This window comes from Esox lucius, chromosome 22 (genome assembly GCF_011004845.1).
Source record: "Esox lucius isolate fEsoLuc1 chromosome 22, fEsoLuc1.pri, whole genome shotgun sequence".
Classification (NCBI taxonomy): Eukaryota; Metazoa; Chordata; class Actinopteri; order Esociformes; family Esocidae; genus Esox; species Esox lucius.
Window position 1 is genome coordinate 674717 of NC_047590.1, and position 25474 is coordinate 700190.

At 42.8% G+C, this 25474-nt stretch overlaps 1 protein-coding gene across 3 annotated transcripts in view; it reads right to left on the bottom strand.

Annotated features, from left to right (window-relative positions):
- The window catches only part of LOC105020099 (protocadherin-9), a 322579-nt gene that overhangs the window by 46937 nt on the left and 250168 nt on the right, over positions 1 to 25474 (bottom strand). The window contains exon 5 of one of the 3 annotated variants that reach the window (XM_020042474.2): positions 12034 to 12111. The exons of the other annotated variants lie outside the window; for them this stretch is intronic. Within the exon in view, the coding sequence (XP_019898033.1) occupies positions 12101 to 12111 (11 nt within the window). The 3' untranslated portion in view covers positions 12034 to 12100. Of the gene's footprint in view, positions 1 to 12033; positions 12112 to 25474 lie in introns of those variants that run through there. 3 annotated transcript variants of the gene reach the window in all.

The window sequence follows — 25474 nt, forward strand, 5'->3', positions numbered from 1 at the left end:
TGTACTTTACTATTGTCCTTTTGTTGTCCATGTGACATTAAACTGTACTTTACTATTGTCCTTTCATTGTCCATGGGACATTAAACTGTACTTTACTATTGTCCTTTCATTGTCCATGGGACATTAAACTGTACTTTACTATTGTCCTTTCATTGTCCATGGGACATTAAACTGTACTCTACTATTGTCCTTTCGTTGTCCATGGGACATTAAACTGTACTTTACTATTGTCCTTTCGTTGTCCATGTGACATTAAGTTGCCAGTCCAACATCAGACCATACAGACAATGAAAAAGGGAGGGAGGGAGTGAGCGTGAAAGTGAAGGAGAAGGAGGACGAGGGAGAGAGATGAAGGGAGTGAAATACAGTGAAAAAGAGGGGAGAAAAAGAAAGAGAGGTGGAGGGAGGGAGGGAGGGAGAGAAGCATGGAAGATCGATGCCGTAAAGCAGAGAGAGAAAGGGGGAGAGAGTGAAGGAGAGAGAGGGAGTGAGCGAGGGATGAACACTGAAGGAGATGTAGGTGAAAGTGCAGACAGGTGTGAGACAGTGAGTTAGACAAGAACAAAAAGGTGTATGTGGGTGGTGTTGTGGGGGGGTGTGTATGTGTGTGGTGTTGTGGGGGGGTGTGTATGTGTGTGGTGTTGTGGGGGTGTGTATGTGTGTGGTGTTGTGGGGGGGTGTGTATGTGTGTGGTGTTGTGGGGGTGTGTATGTGTGTGGTGTTGTGGGGGGGTGTGTATGTGTGTGGTGTTGTGGGGGGGTGTGTATGTGTGTGGTGTTGTGGGGGTGTGTATGTGTGTGGTGTTGTGGGGGGGTTCACTCCAGACCAGACTGTGGTTAAAAACAGCAGTAATTAACTGTAACTGTCCAAACGTGGGTTTGAGTGCGAGGTTACAGCGAGGCCTTTGACACTTCTAATTGCATTTGTTTAAAGACCTGCCCTCCAGGTCCCTGCGATATTCATTAGGCGCTACCACGGCAACACCCAGAGGGATCCAACAATGAATGTCAAGGGTTTGTAAAGAACACAAGCACAGTGGAGAAGAGGCCACGGACCAATTAATTAGCAAATACAAGGGGTGTGAGAGGGGAGAGGCCAGACTAATTCCCCTGCCTTCATCTGGTGTCAGCCATGACAAGAACCTGAAGATGAACTACTGTATATAGGAGCCATAAAGGACAGAAGCCAAAGACAACCCTGGATAATACCCTGTTCCCAGAACAGTAGGATAGACCCCTGGATAATACCCTGTTCCAAGAACAGTAGGATAGAGCCCTGGATAATACTGTTGCCAGACCAGTAAGATAGACGCCTGAATAATACTGTTGCCAGACCAGTGAGATCCCTGGTTAATTGTAACATGTTCCAGCCCTCTATAATGGTAACATGTTACATCTTTCTAACTCGGTAACATGTCCGACCCCTCAATAATGGTAACGTTCCAGCCCTCTATCATGGTAATATATTCCAGCCCTTTATCATGGTAGCCTGTTCCAGCCCACTATCATCATAACATGTTCCAGCCCTCTATCATGGTAACATGTTCCAGCCCTCTATCATGGTAACATGTTCCAGCCCTCTATCATGGTAACATGTTCCAGCCCTCTATCATGGTAACATGTTCCAGCCCTCTATCATGGTAACATGTTCCACCCCTCTATCATGGTAACATGTTCCACCCCTCTATCATGGTAATATGTTACAGCCCTCTATCATGGTAACATGTTACAGCCCTCTATTATGGTAACATGTTCCTGCCCTCAATCATTGTAACGTTACAGCCCTTTATCATGGTAATATGTTACAGCCCACTATCATGCTCTGAAACATTATTTATACCATCTTACTTCATGACAAGATATGTCTTTTATTTAACAGACACTGTATTGATCTTGTCAAGTGTCAAAGCACAGAAAACCTGTCCTTTTGTCATGACAGATTATAGGAGGTTTGATGTAGCTGTCAAATACCCAGGGAACGATGCTAGGAAAATATCAAGAGTCTTTAATTCAGTGAGATAAATGTTAAGTAGGCCAATGTTTGACACTGGATCAAACCAGATTCTTCAACAAACACAAAACAGACAAATGTGTGTACACACAGGTAGGCATGGATACTCACATGACAAACACACACACACCACTGTAAACACACTTTGACACATGACACACAAACACACACACACCACCACCACAAACATACTTTGACACATGACACACACACACAAACCACTGTAAACACACTTTGACACATGACACACAAACACACACACACCACCACCACAAACATACTTTGACACATGACACACACACACACACCACTGTAAACACACTTTGACACATGACACACACAAACACACACACACCACCACCACAAACACACTTTGACACATGACACACACACACACACACACCACCCTAAACACACTTTGACACATGACACACACACACACCACCATAAACACATTTTGACACATGACACACACAAACACACCCCACGACAAACACACTTTGTTTGGGAAACATTGTGCTTGAACCCTGTTTTATTCTCTAACCATTCTGTAACCATTCTGTAACCAGAACTTCTTCAAGCTACATCTGTATTTGTGGTTACTTTATAGTTTTCTGTAAAGATTTCTGTAAATATGACTAAGCATCTGTCTGACGAAATACAGATGCTTAGAAACATCCATTTTCTAAATCAATTAATTTAATAAAATGTAATAATAAAAAATATCTGCCATAAACAACTGACTGTTGGCAGAAACATACTTCAAACAAACATGTCTACTCTAAATCTTAAAGTAGCTCAGAAACATACTTAAAACTAACATGTCTACTCTAAATCATAAAGTAGCTCAGAAACATACTTAAAACAAACACGTTTATTCTAATGCTTAGATTAGCCCAGAAACACATCTACTCTAAAGCTTAAAGTCGCTCAGAAACATACTTAATACATCTGTTTGCCAAACCAGGTCCAACCCACCTTCCAGAGTGGCATCATATTAAATTCAATTTGCAATTCAGCTCAATCCACCGCAGATTGTAAATGCTCTTTTCAATTAAGTTCTCCTTCTAAGACAAGGCTGCATGCCAAATCACATTATCATTCCATGGCCTCTGACTGGAACATATTACGCTTCGGCGTGGGAGTAATCTTTCTATTCTGTTTGCATTTAAAATAATATATTTATTTTCAAGGCAAATAAGCTCAGTTAAAACTATTATATGTACCTCAATTAGTGCAAGTCTAGTTAAAATTAATATAGTTTAATTTAATAGTTAGTCATTTTGTTTAAATTCGAAAAATAAAAGGCTATTCAGGTTATTCTACATAACAACAGTTTTCAGTTAAAAAGAATAATTTTTGCCCAACTCTTACTGGTGAAAATGTATTTAATAAAGAAGATAAAAGAAATATATTAATGATATTTTCCATGGCAACAAGCATTATCACGTTTAAGCCTAATGGAAAATGTGCTAGAATGTCAGCTAGTGCTATATCCTGGTTTTCTCTGTCAGTGGCCCTAATCCCAGTGTGTCATGGGTAATTACAGAAACACTGCGTCACAAGAAACACTGGAACTCAACATCTATTCAAAAAATGGAACAATTTACACACTGGATCATTTTGTGTATTTAGTATAGCAGTCAATTTAGATACACACACATTTACATATAAATTAGGTGTAATTACTATTCAGATTGTAATCTGGGTAAGACAGTTTTACTAATCATATTAGGGGTTTAAGTCATAGTCAAGACATTGTTGTAAATAATATGTATAATTTAATTGTGGGAATTAAAATGAGTGTCAGTGTTTGAGCTGGTGGCCTAAGGCAATGTCCTGATGCACTGATATAGACAGAGATCAGCTGTACAAGAAGTCAGCAATTAAATGAAATAACTGAGTGTTTCACAAAGACCACCCTATGACCAATTTTGTGGATTCATCTGACGTGGGCTCATAAGCAGTCAATTTAAGCAGCCATTTAATAAATAGGAACAAGAAAAAAATGACTGACTGGAACAAAATATTCCATAAATCCACAAGAAGAACCCCCCCAACTGGAAAAAGCGGAAAATGCATAATGCCTTCGAGTTTTTCTATCCCCATTAATGAGAAAGCCACCTCTTCTTTCAAAAGATATTTCAGCTTTGGTTTGCAAATGACTAAATTTTTATCTTGAAAACAGATTAAGACAATCTTATTACCTTCGCATTAAGAAGAAACATTTTGCCAAATGGACTCCTATTTAAGACACTGCTAAGTTCTGGGAGAGAGTCCCTGATAGCCTGCCTGAATCTCTTCTGTGTGTTAATCAAAGGGAAGCTCAGCTCTCACTACTGCAACTGGTGCAAACCGACTCACCATGATTATGGAGAACAGAAATGTATTTGATTAATTCCACTCCTAATTCGAAGAAAAGCAGACGTCCCCATGGGCAAGTCTTACATACAGTATTTTACTTATAACTACATCCTCAATATGAAATATCTTTTTTATTTCCATTCATGGTTTAAGAAGATGGAGGGAAGTGGCTCATGTGACACACACACACAAACACATTTCTAACACATTCTTATTGATGAAATATTCTCTCAACAGTGAGACAACTATGAAAGCTGTCTACATTAATTTGTAATAATGTCAGAGAAATATAAATGGAGAGCATGTTATGGAAGAATGTAAGTCGATGGCACCATATTCCCTTTGAAGAACCCTGTGTTTCACCAAAGCCCAGTGGTATTTGGGACTCAACCTACAATTCAGAATACATGTATTAATTTGACTAAAGATCTGTCACCTGGCAATCTAAAGAGGGATGAGTATATTGTCTGTTTCCCTGGAGGACAATGTTCCACAGAGGACCATGTCACTGTCAGTGTCTATATGAACAGCTCCATGATGCATTTCATTTCCAGCCTCCACAGTAAAGTCTCTCAGACCCACACAGTTCCAGACTCACCCAGGAGCCAGCCTGTTTGCTGAATCACAGCATCAATTAAACTGCTTTAGCAGCCCAAGTATAATTTTTTTTTGGGGGGGGGGGCATTTAGCACGTTTTTTAAGGTTTAAACATGTCGATGACAAGTTAGAGTTAAAACAGGTTGTTGTTGTGGCTTAGCCTACCTAGCTACCATGGCTATCTTAACTGAATATCTGCTTTTCTCTCTGTAGAATTCTCTAGGCTGGAGCAGCAGTCATTCTCATTTGCTGTTGATTAGATGACAACATGCCTTTGAAGGGATTAAATTATTTACCACGCCACTCCAAGACGCTGCTGCATCAATTCAATGCCAGTTAATACCGACTGGGGGTCAAGCTGATAAACTGTTGTGCTGAAAAGGCTGTGGTTGGCCGGCTGGCTGCTAGTTTAGCAATGCCTTCACATTCCCCGTGGGATCTGTCTCGGGAGAGAGAGGCTGTGGGAGTGTAGATAGGAGATCAACTACAGCATACTGGCAAACAGAAGAGCTATGAGCACATATGACTGAGTGTTAGACCAGGTAGAACATTTCTAGAGCTGCAATTCTACATGATTCTAGAAGCGTGAATGATTCTAATAACACATTCTAATTCCATGGGTAGCAGTTAAAACCGTCAGAAAGGTTGTGCACTGACAAAACACTGCTTCAGACACCAAAGAAGTCTGCGCAGCGCAGTCCTCTCAGAGCTACCGTACAGCCAGGCAGTGCAGCTAGCGGCAGAGAAAAGGTCAGAGCTAGCCATTTAAAGACCGAGGCTACAAGTGAGTGTTCTCACCCGCCTCATCAGCCATCATGTGACTGACACCCAGCCGGCCCAGGGCACCGTAGCTGGCAGTTGTCAACATTAGCTGGCTGTCATTTATTCTGTCAATTGCAGGCCTCATGCTATGCCTGATCACTGGCCAGCAGCTACAGCCTCTCCTGGATCCAGACGGACAAGCCCGAGCTGGGAGGTGTCATTTACTGTAGGACTGAAATGACACCCAAACCCTACGAAGTGCAAATGGTGATATTCAGGTCACAGCTTTTGGCTGGGCGGTACCCAAACAATTATTGGGCCCCACTGCACGGGGAGTAGAGTCATTTGGGACGCGGACCAGCCAAACGTTTGTACCTCATGCTCTGCTTGTTCAGGCCCAAAGGCTCCAAGGCAACAACCAACCTCCTTTAATACAGCAGTGTGTTCTTCTCGTTGTTAGTGAAGACACAGAAAACAGCTGCAGAGGACACACCCCACGAGTCACAAGGCTGTTGTCCCCAGCACATATGGCCCTTCTGATGGGTCCTCCTCTTTAAACTCCAGCTGCACAATGCACAGTGTACTGCCAGCGCTGGTCTAGAGCGACTGGGGCTACGACTCCCGATGGAGCAGCCATCTTGGTACAACAAGGAAACATGCATTTGACAATGAATGGGCTGTTACGATGTTACAATTCCAGAAGAAGACAATGTTACAATGTTACAACGCCCCATTGAAGACAAGCACAGTGGAAAGAGGAAATGTTTTTTAAGATATGTATTTTTAATTTCTAGGACATTTTCAGAAATCAAAACAAATTACATTTAGAATGTTCTGCTTTGACATTGTCATTATGTTTATAAATAAGCACAATTAATATGAAAACATCTTATAATAAAACCAGGGGCCTTAGTTCTCACTAAGATCTGACTAAAACAACATCGGCCTAACAAACAACATTAAAGGCTATTCTATAAGGCATTATTTTATTCCCTACTTCAACTCATTGACAGATAACATCATTTCCTGACAGTTCCTTTTTTTTTAGTAACCCCTTGTCAAAAAGTTAAAAGCCCACATGCAAACAGACAATGTTTACTTGTGTATCCCTTTGAAAATGAAAAGAGGGACGACAAATATGTCTCGGCCCATAAAATATTCAAGAAGCCATTTCAGCGATGTTTTACAGTACGCACAAGCAGCCAAATATCTCTGCATGCAAAGACTGGTTCAGCGTTCCAAATGTGTTGCGGATGGAGATGATGGGTGCAGCCCAAATTGCATTCTATTCCCTTCACTTCCAAAGCAAGTGATCAAGGTGCGGCCCGGAAGATGCACTCCTTCATGACAAGCATCTCTAAATGCTACATGATGTTTCCTTTTTAGTGCACACAGACCCAGCCAAACAGCTCATGCACTCTTTCACAAGCAAATACATGGACGTTTGGCTTCTCTTGTCGACAGTGAAGAACAGCAAGCTGTGACAAGTAGTCTCTAAATGCTACATCACGTTCTTATGTTCCTGTTCATCCTGAGACTGAGAGTGTTCAGGATGAGATAAAATATGTTCCCACTAGAACCAAAATATGCATTTCATCATGGGGAGGGTTTGAAATAAAGGACAGATAAAAAGGTCTTTGCTGCTGTGAATGGTAGAATGTTAATACGGTTCTCCACATCACTCTGAGAGAATGTGAATGATAGAACACTAACACGGTTCTCCACATCACTCTGAGAGAATGTGAATGATAGAACACTAATACGGTTCTCCACATTACTTTGAGAGGATGTGAATGATAGAACACTAACACGGTTCTCCACTTCACTCTAGGAGAACGTGAAATATAGAACACTACTTGTCCATATCACTCTATAGGGCCCTCAGTTACATGCAACAAGAACCCCAACAAAAAAACAAACGCAAATAAAACAAATACAACAAATACGCCTGGTGTATCAAAGTCAGAAGGTGTTAATTATTTGAACTAAGGTTAGGAACAGAGTGGGATTCTACATAAATACAAAGAGATAAATAGGCAACAGCAGACTAATGAGAGTAGTGAGACAGACACAGAGAGAAACCCTCAACGACTCCGGTGCCATTTTGTTAGCAGCTGTTCGACTGTCTGAAAATGTGGATTAATGATCTCGATCTTTCCATCTCCGACAGGTTAACTGTTCCCAGACGACACACAAGGAGAGGGGGACAGAGAATGATACTTCTGTCTCCCATATGGTGGAAGACACATTTACCAGACAGACAGACGTGGTGTTCTCACCGACAGAGATGCAGGCAGACAGACATGCAGGTAGACAGACATGCAGGCAGACAGACATGCAGGCAGACAGACATGCAGGCAGACAGACAGAAATACTTGCAGATAGACAGATCTGTGTTCTGTTATGGTTTGCTCCTGGGTCTGAATTCCCATTCATTTTTGTTATGTACTGTATGTGTTCTGTGCTGCTGGTTCAGTCCTGGTTTGTGTTCTGTTATGGTTCAGTCCTGGTCTGTGTCCTGTTATGGTTCAGTCCTGGTCTGTGTTCTGTTATGGTTCAGTCCTGGTCTGTGTTCTGTTATGGTTCAGTCCTGGTCTGTGTTCAGTTATGGTTCAGTCCCTGTCTGTGTGCTATTATGGTTTGCTCCTGGTTTGTGTTCTGTTATGGTTCAGTCCTGGTCTGTGTTCTGTTATGGTTCAGTCCTGGTCTGTGTTCTGTTATGGTTCAGTCCTGGTCTATGTTCTGTAATGGTTCAGTCCTGGTCTGTGTTCTGTTATGGTTTGCTCCTGGTTTGTGTTCTGTTATGGTTCAGTCCTGGTCTGTGTTCTGTTATGGTTCAGTCCTGGTCTGTGTTCTGTTATGGTTTGCTCCTGGTTTGTGTTCTGTTATGGTTCAGTCCTGGTCTGTGTTCTGTAATGGTTCAGTCCTGGTCTGTGTTCTGTTATGGTTCAGTCCTGGTCTGTGTTCTGTTATGGTTTGCTCCTGGTTTTTGTTCTGTTATGGTTTGGTCCTGATCCATTTTCCAAGTGTGTGAATGTTTAATGAGGATAACGAGCCAGGACAATCTCCTGGTTACGCATTCCAAATAGCACCCAAATTGTGCAAGTCATGATTACTGCTTTTGACCAGAGTCCTGTTGGAAAGTAGCACAGTGTCAAGGGCAGATGAAGTCATTTGGGACTTGTGTCTCCTCCGCTGTGTCCCTCTAGACAACCAGGCCGGAGGAAAGCATCAGCTCCAAATTCCTCATGATAATTTAATAAATGCCTGAAGGCAGAGTTTGAGGCGGTGGACAAATATAAATATTAATTACCCCACCAGGGAACAGGGTGATGTATGAGAAACTTATCCTCCAATCGGATGCTCTATCTCCCTATTATAGGATGGAATACACTGGTCACAGTCCATGCCGGGTTCTAGAATTATGCGTCAGAACTTCAAATGGAAGAAGTGTTCCACAAGCTCACCATGGGCCGTTCTAATCTCGATAGGGACGGGTTAGTTGATGGATGTTACAGTTTTGAACTTGTGTTATTTTCTGCATGGTGTCAAATTAAAGGGTTTTGATCGCGTCTCCCACCTTCAAAGAGAACACATTTCTCATATGGCAGGTTTGACTCTTTGCCAAGACTTTCTGGAGTAGATTCACGTTTGAGTCATTGTCTGTGTCCTGAATGACACCCTACTCCCTACATTTTGCACTAAGGTTGACCAGAGCCTCCACAGGTAGTGAACAGTATGAGGAAGCCGTTTGGAGCTCAGACTCCTGGAACTGATAGATATATTCACATCAAATACTGCTGTTTACCAACGTTTCTATTTGACAAAAGGTCTCTCCTTAAAGCTGAGTGCCACTGGAGTCCCATCTCCCCCTCCATCTCCCTAATCAGATATCAGATCAATGGAAATAAGATGAAAGTCAGTCAGGAGGTTGTAGCTTGGCCAGCGGGGGTGGGGGGTGGGGTGGATGTCTGTTTGGCTTATTGTCTCCAACACAATATCAACCAGATAAGACCAGGATGATGCAGCTGCCATGCAGGACATCTGAAAGGCTGACTTAATGTAGGGCATCCATCAGAGCAGGACTGCATGCAGGACATCCTTCAAAAAAGGACTTCATGCAGGACATCCTTCAAAAAAGGACTTCATGCAGGACATCCTTCAGAAAAAGACTTCATGCAGGGCATCCTTCAGAACAGGACTTCATGCAGGACATCCTTCAGAAAAAGACTTCATGCAGGACATCCTTCAGAACAGGACTTCATGCAGGACATCCTTCAGAACAGGACTTCATGCAGGACATCCTTCAGAACAGGACTTCATACAGGACATCCTTCAGAACAGGACTTCATGCAGGACATCCTTCAGAACAGGACTTCATGCAGGACATCCTTCAGAACAGGACTTCATGCAGGACATCCTTCAGAACAGGACTTCATGCAGGACATCCTTCAGAACAGGACTTCATGCAGGACATCCTTCAGAACAGGACTTCATGCAGGACATCCTTCAGAACAGGACTTCATGCAGGACATCCTTCAGAACAGGACTTCATGCAGGACATCCTTCAGAACAGGACTTCATGCAGGACATCCTTCAGAACAGGACTTCATGCAGGACATCCTTCAGAACAGGACTTGTTGACTTCAAGGGTCCATAGTGCACAGTACAGATACACACTGGTACCCCCCTAGTATGTGTGAGCGTGTGTGTGAGCATGTGTGAGCGTGTGTGTGAGCGTGTGTGTGAGCGTGTGTGTGAGCGTGTGTGTGTGTGAGAGAGATGCAGGACTGAAGAGTGGGCAGGATCTGACAAGCAGGGATTGATGAGGTGAGATGAGTCCTGATGTTACCCATTTCCTTTCTATCTCAATTCCTCTCTCCCCCTCTTCTCCTTCCCCTCCTCTCTCCTTCTCCTCTCTCCTTCTCCTCTCCCTATCTAAACACAGTAATTAGGACCAATCTCCTCCCAACACACCCATCACTTGTCAGCTCGATGAGACGATGGTTAAAGTTGTCAAAGTTGCCACAGATAATCATCAACGTGTTTGCCTTCATCATAGGGTCGTTTTTTTTTTATTTGCTCTCAGGTAGGAACACTTAGTGAGGAACACTTTTGCCAGATAAGCAGGCGATGGCGTCAATCATCCTGCTGATTAAACCATTCACATGAACCCCTACCAGCTGTCATATATTCACACAGACACACTCACACAACCCTTGTACCACACGTCTGGTCCCGTTCAAACATCGACCCCAGTCTGTCACCACGAGGAGTGATGGAGGCCAAACCCCCTCTGAACAAGAATACAGAGTCCCTTACGTCTCATTGGGGCTGTTAGAAAGAGCTACTTGACCACCTTCCACTTTACCAAGGTCACAAGAGAATACATTTGCTGTGCAAAAGTAGTTTGTGATTCGGGCTGTCGGCGATGGATTTTCAAAAACGCAGGGCGCAGAAACACTTTTTTGTGTGCATAATATCAATCTTGTCAGCAGCCAATATGAGCTTGGGATATAACGTTACTTCTCTGGAGTCCAGAGCAAGCGGAATAATCTGGCTTACCTGACTGCGGCAGATTGTCTGCACTGCATGATATCACAGGGCAGAGAGCTTTGTGCAACACACTGCTCATCCTCAAGCATCCTAATAGATTCCCTACGACTTGTTGACTCCATCCCACACTAATAAAGGCAGATATCTTTAGACACACGCCCAGGAGCCACCCAAACAAGTCCATAGATGATCAATAAAACCTCCAGGTAAACTAGAGCCTATTGTTCTTGCACAGATGTGTCCTTGGACAGCTAAACTGTATGTTATCTGGATAGGCCTATGCAGCTGTAAGTACGCATACTGATCAACAACCAACAGCAGCACAGACGAAAGATGATTTGCCAACAACCATGTATTGCAGTACTGCAGACCAATGTTAGAAACCTGATCACGCATGCAAGGATACATTTTTTACAGCAATCCGGGAAATATACTTTGATCAAGTGTCTCTAATGTCGTTGTGTGTGTGGTCTTATTGCTGGATGACCAGGTTCCAGGCACAGAGGAGGACATTGAGCGCAGATATCCTACAGACAGTGATTGAGAGTAGTAGGGAAGACACATTGCGGTTTCATCCAGAGCTTCCATTTGTTCATGTATCTCCTCTTCTCCCCCAGTAACGATTCACCTGGCCATAGCTGTTAATGACAGCACTGCCAGTCAACGTACCTAAACTAAGGGGAGAAATGTAAAACAAATACAAACTTTGACTCTAGAAGCGGTGGCATGGCAGTAGCCATGTATTCAGACTGGCCAATCAGGCGTGAGGAGAAGGGCCAGGTGTGCTAGCAGAAGGGTTCTGCCATGTTCTTCAGTGTGAGGCTGAAAAGAGAGGAGGGAAATGGCCTCTCAGTCCCTAGGTAGTGCAGCTGCTTGGAGCACGGCCGGACAAGAAGTGCACCTTGTAGGGAATAGGGTGTGATTTGGGAGAAACAAGGTGACATGAGAGGAAAGGAGGGGTGGAGGGGAGGAGAAAGGGGAGGAGAGTGGGATACAGATGTAGGTTTTGTTATCCTGGTGGCTGGTAGAAGTTTCCACTGCCGAGGTGAGTTAGCATCAGCACTCCAGCCAGGCTCCTTGGGAAGACAGTTCCTTACAGTTAGCATCACACCTCTAAAGTCAAATGAATGCGTTCTCTTTTTTTTTTCTACAGGACCTGTACTCAGTGTGTTGTAGATACAGTCAGCTATACGAGTCAGAGTCCTGATGCTGTCACTGCTAAATGTGGCTTGTATTGCAAAGAATTGCATTTTTCATAGATACTTTATGGAAAGATAGTTTGTTTGTGAGCCGTCGCAGGTGAAACCAACATATTTATGCTCCACCCATCACCATTCCTATTATATTATCACTCTACCTCCTCATTAGCATTTCTATTATATTATCACTCTACCTCCTCATTAGCATTCCTATTCTATCATCACTCTACCTCCTCATTAGCATTCCTATTCTATCATCACTCTACCTCCTCATTAGCATTCCTATTCTATCATCACTCTACCTCCTCATTAGCATTCCTATTCTATCATCACTCTACCTCCTCATTAGCATTCCTATTCTATTATCACTCTACCTACTCATTAGCATTCCTATTCTATTATCACTCTACCTCCTCATTAGCATTCCTATTATATTATCACTCTACCTCCTCATTAGCATTCCTATTATATTAACTCTCTACCTCCTCATTGGAATTCCAATTATATTATCACTCTACCTCCTCGTCAGCATTCCATATTTTATAATCATTTTAACTCCTCCATCAGCTGTTGCCAGGTAGCTGTTAGTTGGCACCTGTTGGCTCCAATCCAAATGATCCCTAAACTTTCTATTATAGATTTTTCATAGTCGTGTTGCAGTCCAACATTCCAGAAGCACAACATGTAACCCCATGTGAGCGTAACGCCAGAGGACTGAAGTCCAAACGCTGGCCTCCTGTTTATTATCTATTGTTTCTAAGTATGTCTTTCTATATTTCTTTGTATACCAGTGTCCTAAAACACACACTATTCCCAACACTACTTTTTCCAGGAGACATAGGGGCCATTGTATAGTGAATAGGGTGCCACACAGAACACATCCTCACATCTCTTGGCTAGAGAAGTCATCCCAGTCTGTCTGGCGTGGGTGGCTGGGTGGGTGGGTGAATTGGGTGGGCAGGCAGGGCCAAGGTAAAGGGGCTCCTACTCGTCAGCTAAGAGGAGACCAGAGAATAAAGTGCACTTCATTCTGTGAAGCAGTGTCTTATAATGATCTTCAGTTCTCAAGACACTAAAGCTGATGATACTTAAGCTGATGATTTCTGAGATAATATAACCAGGAGTTCTTGCTACAGCAACTGCATTGAATCACAGTGATGAGAGTGTAGATGTTATGTTATCAACCAGCTACTGTATTTCACAGTGATCAGAGTGTAGATGTTATGTTATCAACCAGCTACTGTACTGCACAGTGAATGACTCTATGTGGCAACAGGGGTGCTGGCGGTACAGAGCTCATTATTGATTCAACTATCGCAACCTGTGGAAACCAGGTAGCCTAGTACTTAGAGCATCTTACCATTGACTGAACAGTTAATAGATCAAATTCCTAAGACAGCAAGGTGTAACATATGTTCTGTCCCTGAGCAATGTATAACAACCATAACAGTTTCCTGGCCAACCAATGTGACAGCCCGCAACTCTCATATTCAGAATGGTTAGGTTAAATGCAGAAGGTAGAATGTGGATCAGAATTGTGCAAATACATTTAATATAAAACATAAAAATGGTATTATTACATGATATTCAAGCTACCAATGTACAGTGTCCAATACAAATATCTTATCCTTATTAATGCATATTCTTTATATATAATAGCACAACCAGGCAGGACCAATTAGTCCAGAAAATCTATTTTGAAAAAGTTTTGAATTCTCTGGCTTCAACCATATTCTGGAATGTCACTATAAATCCTATTTTAGCAACGTTAACCAAATATAGTTTAACTGTAGGCCATGCAGAATCTGAGCCTTGTTATGGGCAGTTAGATTAAAATGGAATCAGTGAGTTTCACTGTCACCTAGCAGACACTGGATATTACAGCAGTAGGCAACAAATGGGCTCTGCTAACAGCTTAGTGAGCTACGGGTGGCTTTTTTAGGATTAGCTGAGGGGTGATGAGGGGTGAGGAGGGGTGAGGAGTGGGTACAGTGGCCCAGGAGGTCTACACTCTTTGTTCAGTACCCCTGGGCAGAGTGAAACGGCAGAGGAAGCATGTGTAAGCAAAACGGAGCTGAACTATGAAGCATCCCCAATGACATTACTCCCTGCGTTGACAGAGAGGGACAGAAATAGAAGACAGAGGGAAACAGAAATAGAGGGAGACAGACAGAGACAGAAACATAGGGAGACAAAGAGAGACACAGAGAGTGAGACAAAGAGAAAGATGGAGAGAGAGACAGAAACATATGGAGACAAAGAGAGACACAGAGAGAGAGACAAAGAGAAAGATGGAGAGAGAGAGAGACAGAAACATAGGGAGACAAAGAGAGACACAGAGAGTGAGACAAAGAGAAAGATGGAGAGAGAAACAGAAACATATGGAGACAAAGAGAGACACAGAGAGAGAGACAAAGAGAAAGATGCAGAGAGAAACAGAAACATATGGAGACAAAGAGAGACACAGAGAGAGAGACAAAGAGAAAGATGCAGAGAGAAACAGAAACATATGGAGACAAAGAGAGACACAGAGAGAGAGACAAAGAAAGATGGAGAGAGAAACAGAAACATATGGAGACAAAGAGAGACACAGAGAGAGACAAAGAGAAAGATGGAGAGAGAAACATAAACATATGGAGACAAAGAGAGACACAGAGAGAGACAAAGAGAAAGATGGAGAGAGAAACAGAAACAGAGGGAGACAAAGAGAAACGGAGAGAAATAGAGAGAGTATTTGAGTCAGGATGAAGGGCTCTTTGAAGAGCACTATGAATGACCCTATGAAGAGCACTATGAAGGGCACTATAAAGGGCTCTATGAAGGGCACTATAAAGGGCTCTATGAAGGGCACTATAAAGGGCTCTATGAAGGGAACTATGAAGGGAACTATGAAGGGCTCTATGAAGGGAACTATGAAGGGAACTATGAAGGGCTGTATGAAGGGCTCTATGAAGGGCACTACGAAGGGCAGTATGAAGGGCACTATGAAGGGCACAGTGAAGGGTTCTGTGAAGAGCACTATGAAGAGCACTATGAAGGGAACTATGAAGGGAACTATGAAGGGATCGATAAAGGGAAATATGGAGGGAACTATGAAGGGCTCTATGAAGGGAACTCTATGAATGGAACTCTATGAAGGGAACAGTGAAGGGCTCTGTGAAGGGTTCTTTGAAGAGCACTATGAAGGACACTATGAAGGGCACTATAAAGGGATCTATGTACGGTAAATTGAAGGGGCACTTTGAAGGGCACTAAGAAGGGCACTATAAAGGGAACTGCATGCCAGTTGGATATCGAGGCTGAACTGACAGACTTGGGTTTATCTCAGAAACAATGAAATTAGTTATTGGACAAACGTGGTATGGTTTATTTTGGGGGTGGAGAGAGATGGTAGGGTTTAGGGTGGAGAGAGATGGTAGGATTTAGGGTGGAGACAGATGGTAGGGTTTAGAGTGGAGAGAGATGGTAGGGTTTAGGGTGGGGGTAGAGAGAGATGGTAGGGTTTAGGGTGGAGAGAGATGGTAGGATTTAGGGTGGAGGTAGAGACAGATGGTAGGGTTTAGGGTGGAGAGAGATGGTATGGTTTAGGGTGGGGGTAGAGAGAGATGGTAGGGTTTAGGGTGGAGAGAGATGGTAGGATTTAGGGTGGAGACAGATGGTAGGGTTTAGGGTGGAGGTAGAGAGAGATGGTAGGGTTTAGGGTGGAGAGAGATGGTAGGATTTAGGGTGGAGACAGATGGTAGGGTTTAGGGTGGAGGTGGAGACAGATGGTAGGGTTTAGGGTGGAGGTGGAGACAGATGGTAGGGTTTAGGGTGGAGGTGGAGAGAGATGGTAGGGTTTATTTTGGGGGTGGAGACATATGGTAGGGTGGGGTGGAGACAGATGGTAGGGTTTAGGGTGGGGGTGGAGACAGATGGTAGGGTTTAGGGTGGGGGTGGAGACAGATGGTAGGGTTTAGGGTGGGGGTGGAGACAGATGGTAGAGTTTAGGGTGGGGGTGGAGACAGATGGTAGGGTTTAGGGTGGGGGTGGAGACAGATGGTAGGGTTTAGGGTGGGGGTGGAGACAGATGGTAGGGTTTAGGGTGGGGGTGGAGACAGATGGTAGGGTTTAGGGTGGGGGTGGAGACAGAGAGTAGGGTTTAGTTTGGGAGGGTGAGGATGTATTTTGGCTAAGAAAAAGACACTGGTTGTAAGATTTTCTTCACAGTCAGACATACAGAAAAGTCTTTTAGAATCATCAGTAGCTGTTTTCTAAAATGAGGTCTACCAAACGCCAAGACCACACTGTTTAATGTATGACAAGTCATGAACACCTTGACTCACTGCTGTCTCTGGAATACGAGGACAGTTTTTCTGTCCAACACACACAATTCTCCAGCATCTATTGATCTAAGGGTAAACCCAGTATGGTGATGTGTACAGAATCTAAAGGTAAACAGAGTGTGAGGTTACTTTCATCGGTTGCAGAATCACGAAGAAGGAAAAGGCCAAGGCATCTGCTGGTTTGTTTTCTTTTGTTTTGTTTCTTACTTCAGACCTTAAATCTTTATCCAAGTAATTATTTTCCCTCCATCAGAGTCCAATATTCAAGGCTCTGTGATGGATCAACTTAGAGGTGGAGATTAGAGAGATGGAGGGACTGAGATGGAGTGGGAGAGAGATAGAGGGACAGAGATAGAGGGAGAGAGAGAGAGAGGGACTGAGATGGAGTGGGAGAGAGATAGAGGGACAGAGATAGAGGGAGAGAGAGAGAGGGACTGAGATGGAGTGGGAGAGAGATGGAGGGATTGAAATAGAGGGAGAGAGATTAAGTGGTAGAGAGAAAGAAATTGAGGAGGTGAGAAGAGAGATGGAGTGGGATGAGTGGCCTATTGAGGGGCGGAGGGAGGAGGAGGACAAGAGGAGCCGGAGACATGGTTTCATGGCAGGCCTCAGCGGACCGCCTGGGGCCTGAAGCGTTGGCACGGTGACGAGGAGAAGAAGACCTCCGCCAAATGCCGGTTTGTTTCTGAATATCAACTGTCAATCTGCCTATTGTCAGACGGGATGAGTGACATTTAAATCCATGGCTTGTGAATTGTAAATTCCATTTCTCTGTGAACGTGTGAAGCTGTGTGGCGAACCTCAGGCTTATTCTCACTTCCTTTCCCTGAGAGTGGGACTGACACGGCTGTGTCCTGAGCAGCAAGCATTGTTGCTACTGTCAGTCAAAGCGTTTGCATTTTGCAGGTATTCCTGTTAATTTGATATACACCCTAAGGGGTGAAACAGGGTTTTAGTCAGCATGGGTTTAGAGCAGGCAGACTGACATCATGGATGGATCTAGCAGACAGCTGAAATATGGCAAATGTCCCAAATTTCACCTGATTTCCTCTAAGATCCACTTCTTCTGAACAACACCCAAATGTATCGGGCCAAAAGCAGTACACTACTAAGGGATCAGGGCTCTATTTGTTATGCTGCCATGGGCTTGACAGGAGCTGTGAATCTGCCACTTCAACAGAAATCCAATTTCAGTCTTCTGCTAAATTCAAACGTTTTCAGAGCTCTGTTTTCCTACTTTGTCTTCCCTTTCATCGCCCACAGCCCCTCTCACTCTATTCCATCACACACCATCTCCTCTGGATCTAAGGTAGCCTTCTGGAAAGCATGAAAGGAGTAGAGGATTCTGGATCGAATCTGGATTATTTTAGGTGTAGAGTGTAATGTCCGTATTATTATATGTCTACAGTGTAGTGTCTGGATTACTATATGTCTACAGTGTAGTGTCTGGATTATTATATGTCTACAGTGTAGTGTCCATTTTATTATATGTGTACAGTGTAATGTCTGGATTACTATATGTCTACAGTGTAGTGTCTGGATTATTATATGTCTACAGTGTAGTGTCTGGATTATTATATGTCTACAGGGTAGAGTTTGGATTATTATATGTCTACAGTGTAATGTCCATATTATTATATGTGTACAGTGTAATGTCCATATTATTATATGTGTACAGTATAATGTCTGGATTACTATATGTCTACAGTGTAGTGTCTGTATTACTATATGTCTACAGTGTGGTGTCTGGATTATTATATGTCTACAGTGTAGTGTCTGGATTATTATATGTCTACAGGGTAGAGTTTGGATTATTATATGTCTACAGTGTAGTGTCTGTATTACTACATGTCTACAGTGTAGTGTCTGGATTACTATTTGTCTACAGTGTAGTGTCTGTATTACTATATGTCTACAGTGTAGTGTCTGGATTATTATATGTCTACAGTGTAGTGTCTGGATTATTATATGTCTACAGGGTAGAGTTTGGATTATTATATGTCTACAGTGTAGTGTTTGTATTACTATATGTCTACAGTATAGTGTCTGGATTATAACATGTCTACAGTGTATTGTCTGTATTATTACATGTCTACAGTGTAGTGTCTGGATTATTATATGTCTACAGTGTAGTTTCTGTAATATTATAAGGCTACAGTGTAGTGTCTGTAACATCATATGGCTACAGTGTAGTGTCTGTATTACTATATGTCTACAGTGTAGTGTCTGTAATATTATATGGCTACAGTGTAGTGTCTGTATTACTATACACTCACCTAAAGGATTATTAGGAACACCATACTAATACTGTGTTTGACCCCCTTTCGCCTTCAGAACTGCCTTAATTCTACGTGGCATTGATTCAACAAGGTGCTGAAAGCATTCTTTAGAAATGTTGGCCCATATTGATAGGATAGCATCTTGCAGTTGATGGAGATTTGTGGGATGCACATCCAGGGCACAAAGCTCCTGTTCCACCACATCCCAAAGATGCTCTATTGGGTTGAGATCTGGTGACTGTGGGGGCCATTTCAGTACAGTGAACTCATTGTCATGTTCAAGAAACCAATTTGAAATAATTCGAGCTTTGTGACATGGTGCATTATCCTGCTGGAAGTAGCCATCAGAGGATGGGTACATGGTGGTCATAAAGGGATGGACATGGTCAGAAACAATGCTCAGGTAGGCCATGGCATTTAAACCATGCCCAATTGGCACTAAGGGGCCTAAAGTGTGCCAAGAAAACATCCCCCACACCATTACACCACCACCACCAGCCTGCACAGTGGTAACAAGGCATGATGGATCCATGTTCTCATTCTGTTTACGCCAAATTCTGACTCTACCATCTGAATGTCTCAACAGAAATCGAGACTCACCAGGCAACATTCTTCCAGTCTTCAACTGTCCAATTTTGGTGAGCTCATGCAAATTGTAGCCTCTTTTTCCTATTTGTAGTGGAGATGAGTGGTACCCGGTGGGGTCTTCTGCTGTTGTAGCCCATCCGCCTCAAGGTTGTGCGTGTTGTGGCTTCACAAATGCTTTGCTGCATACCTCGGTTGTAACGAGTGGTTATTTCAGTCAAAGTTGCTCTTCTATCAGCTTGAATCAGTCGGCCCATTCTCCTCTGACCTCTAGCATCTACAAAGCATTTTCGCCCACAGGACTGCCGCATACTGGATGTTTTTCCCTTTTCATACCATTCTTTATAAACCCTAGAAATGGTTGTGCGTGAGCAGATTGTGAAATACTCAGACCGGCCCGTCTGGCACCAACAACCATGCCACGCTCAAAATTGTTTAAATCACCTTTCTTTCCCATTCTGACATTCAGTTTGGAGTTCAGGAGATTGTCTTGACCAGGAACACACCCCTAAATGCATTGAAGCAACTGCCATCTGATTGGTTGATTAGATAATTGCATTAATGAGAAACTGAACAGGTGTTCCTAATAATCCTTTAGGTGAGTGTAAGTGTATATGTATATGTGGTCAATATCTTGCATACTGAGCCTGTATTTAATCAAAGCCGTGTTCAGTGAGTCTGTACATATTCATGGCGGGTTCAGTGAGTCTGTACAAATTCAAAGCCGTGTTCAGTAATTCCATTTAGCTATTTTCTGGTTAATTCTTTCCAGTATGACAAATGGTTAACATTTTTCTCACAATATCATTGAGTTTAACTGTCTGTGGCTTTGTGAGGTCTGTTCCTCATCTGGGGCTTTGTGAGGTCTGTTCCTCACCTGGGGCTTTGTGAGATCTGTTCCTCATCTGGGGGTTTGTGAGGTCTGTTCCTCACCTGGGGGTTTGTGAGGTCTGTTCCTCATCTGGGGCTTTGTGAGGTCTGTTCCTCACCTGGGGGTTTGTGAGGTCTGTTCCTCATCTGGGGCTTTGTGAGGTCTGTTCCTCATCTGGGGCTTTGTGAGGTCTGTTCCTCATCTGGGGCTTTGTGAGGTCTGTTCCTCATCTGGGGCTTTGTGAGGTCTGTTCCTCATCTGGGGCTTTGTGATGTCTGTTCCTCATCTGGGGCTTTGTGAGGTCTGATCCTTATCTGGGGGTTTGTGAGGTCTGTTTCTCATCTGGGATTTTGTGAAATCGGTTAGGGTTTGTGAACAGAAAGACTGGCGGGCTGAGGAGGCTCTTCTCCAGGTTAATCTCTCTGTAGATGAGGGCTTTTTATGGACAGTTTTTGAACTGCTTTCCTTAAGTTGGTTGTGAAATTAAACAGCTCTTCTCTGGATGTTGTAATTAGTAGGTTAAGTTATAATCTCTGCATGCATTATTTCAGGGTTGGCATTGTATTCTGAGGATACTTCTGCATTCAGCCTCAATCGGGTGTTTATCCCATTTTGTGAACTTTCTTTTCCTCTATCTCTCTCGCTCACTCTCGCTAAATATAATTCAAAACACACACACACACACACACACACACACACACTTCCTTCTCACCCAGCATGCTATGCTTCCTTGGTGTGATTACTTCTCACCCTGTACCCTCACCTTGTCTCCGCCTGTCATCCCTCCATCTGTCCCTCCATCTCACTCCCTCATCCTCCTGTCTCTCGCTCCCCCCCTCCCCTGCCTCCATCCCTAACCCACTTTGCCATTCCTTTCCCTCACTCTCTCTACCAACCTGCCCCCCTCCTATTCCTTCTTCAACATTTTCACCCTCTCATTCCCGTCTTTCCTCCTCTCATTCCCGTCTTTCCTCCTCTCATTCCCGTCTTTCCTCCTCTCATTCCCGTCTTTCCTCCTCTCATTCCCGTCTTTCCTCCTCTCATTCCCGTCTTTCCTCCTCTCATTCCCGTCTTTCCTCCTCTTGGTCCCTGGTGTCAGTCGGAGCAGCAATCACCAAACCCTTCATTTACCGCAACACGTGGACTGATCTGATAATAACAGGCAACATTATTCTTATTTTCTGTTTCTTTGTTTTACTTTGAGTTTCAAAAAACTTCTAAAATAAACCTAAAGAAGGCTACAGGGAGTTTTCTATGGCTTTTTCTTTTCTGGTCATTCATTTTCATTAGCCTGTTTTCACTCTTTCTTTCTCTACCCACTTTCTCTTTCTTGCTTTCACGCCGAAGACTGGTGAGGATACAATATTGCTGGAGAAGGATAGGAGTGTCAGTTCTGACTGTCTAATATTGGCTGTAAAGTTTCTACAATATGACCCATCAAAACGAATCTGTAATGATTCAAATGTCTGACTTCAACACTGAGGTGTAATGATTCTAAAGTCTAGCTTCAACAATAAGAGCATTAACATTTATCAACACTACCTACACAATGAACAATGCAACAAAACCTATGAAACAGTCCAAAAACACTATAAAACACTATGAAACAAATGATGTGACAACATTGAATATAGTTGATTTGTACATTCAGGTGATTGTTCTTGTCTTTCCACACAGCACTGGTTAGTGAAGACCTCAGGCATAGCAGCTTCCAAAGAAATAATGCAATACACACAGACACACACACACAGACACACACACAGACACACACACCCCCTCTCCAAGCAGCCGTCAGAAACACACACAGACACACACACAGAAACACACACAGACACACACACAGAAACACACACAGACCTATTGTCAGGCTTAAGTTCTTATATTGCACAATAAAAAGGTCTGCATCACTTTTAACCACTTTCAGTAAGCCTTCATTCTCTACAATCTCTTTCATTCTCCTTCATTCTCTCTCCTTCTCTTTTTCTCTCTGTCTTTTGCTTCCCCCATTCTCTCCCTCTCAATGTCTCTTTCTCTCTTTTCCCTGTCATCTCTGCTGCGGTATTAGACTGAGCCACACACACACCCACACACACACACCACCCAAACACACACACACACACACAAACACACACACACACACCAACCACACACACACACACACACTATGATCCAGAGCAGCAGCATGCCTGGGATTAGTGACTATCACAGGACTCAACCTCTCAGATCAGTTCAGGGTTAAGGTGACATCTTTCTCTTCAAGATACGTCTTTCTCAGAAGGGACTTTACTCCAGTGCCACCGCTGTGTTGAAGGGGGCTATTCAGCCAAGGAACTTTAAGGCTCAGATAACCCATTAAAGTTGCTGGCTCAACACAGAGAGACAGGGAAGAAAATATATTCTGAGTCAAATAAAAGCCCCAAGGCCTTTCTGCTTTAATATCACATAAGAGCATCACAAACAGCCACGCACACACCCACAGCGAACCACACAGCCACACTAGCATTCAAACTCACTAGACCCAATGAAAGGGATTGGAGATTTTTTTTTGGATGCAAGAGTCAAGTAGCTTCAGGCTGAATAAGGGAATCAGTGTGATATCTGCACTTCACAATAGTAAACCAGTCCCAAATATACAAAATACTGGCATGGTTTAGGCTATCCCTCCAACAAGAATAGTTATGCTATTATGATAGTTTGGTTAGTTATTTCACCTTCCATCAGTTGTTAAACTGTGATAGAATACACTACGATACACAGATTACCATATTGATCAAACGCAACAATGCTGAAATGAAAATATTGATCAAACATTACCATGCTATGATGACCATATTCATCATATATTACAGTACTCATGTTGATGTAATATTGGATGTGATCCCATGATGTGATCCCATGATGTGATCCTGGATTTGATCCCGAGAAGTGATCCCTGGATGTGATCCTGGATGTGATCCCGCAAAGTGATGCCTGGATGTGTAATATAGTAGCAATACAGTGCACACAGAAAGACATTCAAACATCTACACTGTACCTCTATCATCTTTATCCACAGTAAGGTCTGGAAATAACTGGACACTGACACAAGTTTTGTTATTTTTCTGTTCACCAAAATAAATTCAAGTTATGGTTAAATAATGATTATGGGCTTAAAGTGCAGTCTCTCAGCTTCAAATAGGAATTACAGCTCTTTAATTTATAGACCCCTCTTTTTCAAGGGACCAAAAGTAATTGGACAATTGACTCTGTTTCATGGACAGGTGTGGGCTATTACTTTGTTATTTCTTAATTATTTTAGTAGGTAAGAGGTCTGGAGTTGATTCTAGGTGTGGCATTTGGAAGCTGTTGCTGTGAACCCACAACATGAGGTCAAAGGAGCGCTCAATACAAGTGAAACAGGTCATCTTTAGACTGCAAAAACAAAAAACCAGGCTAGTTCAGCCAGCCCACAATAGAAAGTGTTGCCATCTCAAGATTCAAACCTGGGACGCCCACTTGAAAGGCAGTTAACCACTACACCACGTAGCTGTACATTTGCTGGGTGTCAATATAGCCTCTTGTCTCTATCCTGAACGAATCCTCTTTTGCTACTGGCTGTTTTAATAGTTAATTGGACATCCGTGAATGACTTTGATACAGTTAAACTGACTAACGTTTCTTACTAAGTTTACCTCAACCACAAATAGCGGCTATCTATGGTGTTTGCCACTGGCCGTTTTAACAACGTATTAGCCAGTAATAGGCTTTACCGGTATCTACTAACTTACTGGAATAGTCATAGGAATTGTGCAATTGCTAACGAGTCTGCCAAAGCTATTTCATTTCATGGCATAAGAATTATTATTTTTTCTTTCATGGTAAAACAATGTACTTTTTTCTTTCATTCATTAATGAAATGCAGACAATAACTATTAATAAAGGCGACGATAGCTAACTTTCTCATCATGTGAAAAGATGAGAGAATCGTGGAATCTACCAGAAATAATTAATAAATGTCTTTGCTCTCAACAGATTCAAATGTAGGTCTTCCACATGAGAGGCACTGTCTTTAACCACTACGCCAAGGCATTACAGGTTTCAGCAGTCACTAGACTCCATTGTGTTAAACTGGGTAACATTTCTTATTAAGTTGAACTATACCATGCCAGAAACAGTCGCAATATAACCGTATACAGTATCAATTAAGTCTTACTATAACGTAACTATGTTGTTAAGCAAGCAAATGTGTTTGTCTATCCTGAACCAAAATGCATGCATGGATGCTTACTTCCAAATTCCACCAGAAAAAGTCGCAAAATAACCGGAAACCGTTTTATTTACAGAGGGTTCACCAAAGGTGCAAACCATTCATAAGCCTCAAGAATAGAAAGGCCAGATTAGACTAAGCCAAAAAACATCTAAAAAAGCCCGCCCAGGTCTGGAACAGCATTATTTGGACAGATGAAACTAAGATCAAACTGTACCAGAATGATGGGAATAAAAAGGTATGGAGAAGGCTTGGGATAAATTGTCTGCTCAAATTCACAGATTGACAATGACCCAAAACATAATGCGAAAGCAATTGTGGAATAATCTGTATTTGGCTGAGTCAATCTCCTGATCTCAAACCGATTAAGCATACATTTCACTTGCTGAAGACAAAACTTAAGCCAGAAAGACCCACGAACAATCAACAACTGAAGACAACTGCAGGAAAGGCCCGATTTTGCAGGTTTTCCCACTTACAAAGCAGGTAGAAGTCTGTCATTTTTATCATAGATACTCTTCAACCTGTGAGTGAAAAAAAAGCAGAACTTAATATTTGGTACAGAAACCGTTGTTAGCAATTACAGAGATGATACGTTTCCTGTAGTTCTTGACCAGGTCTGCACACACTGCAGCAGGGATTTTGGCCCACTCCTCCATTCAGACCTTCTCCAAATCCTT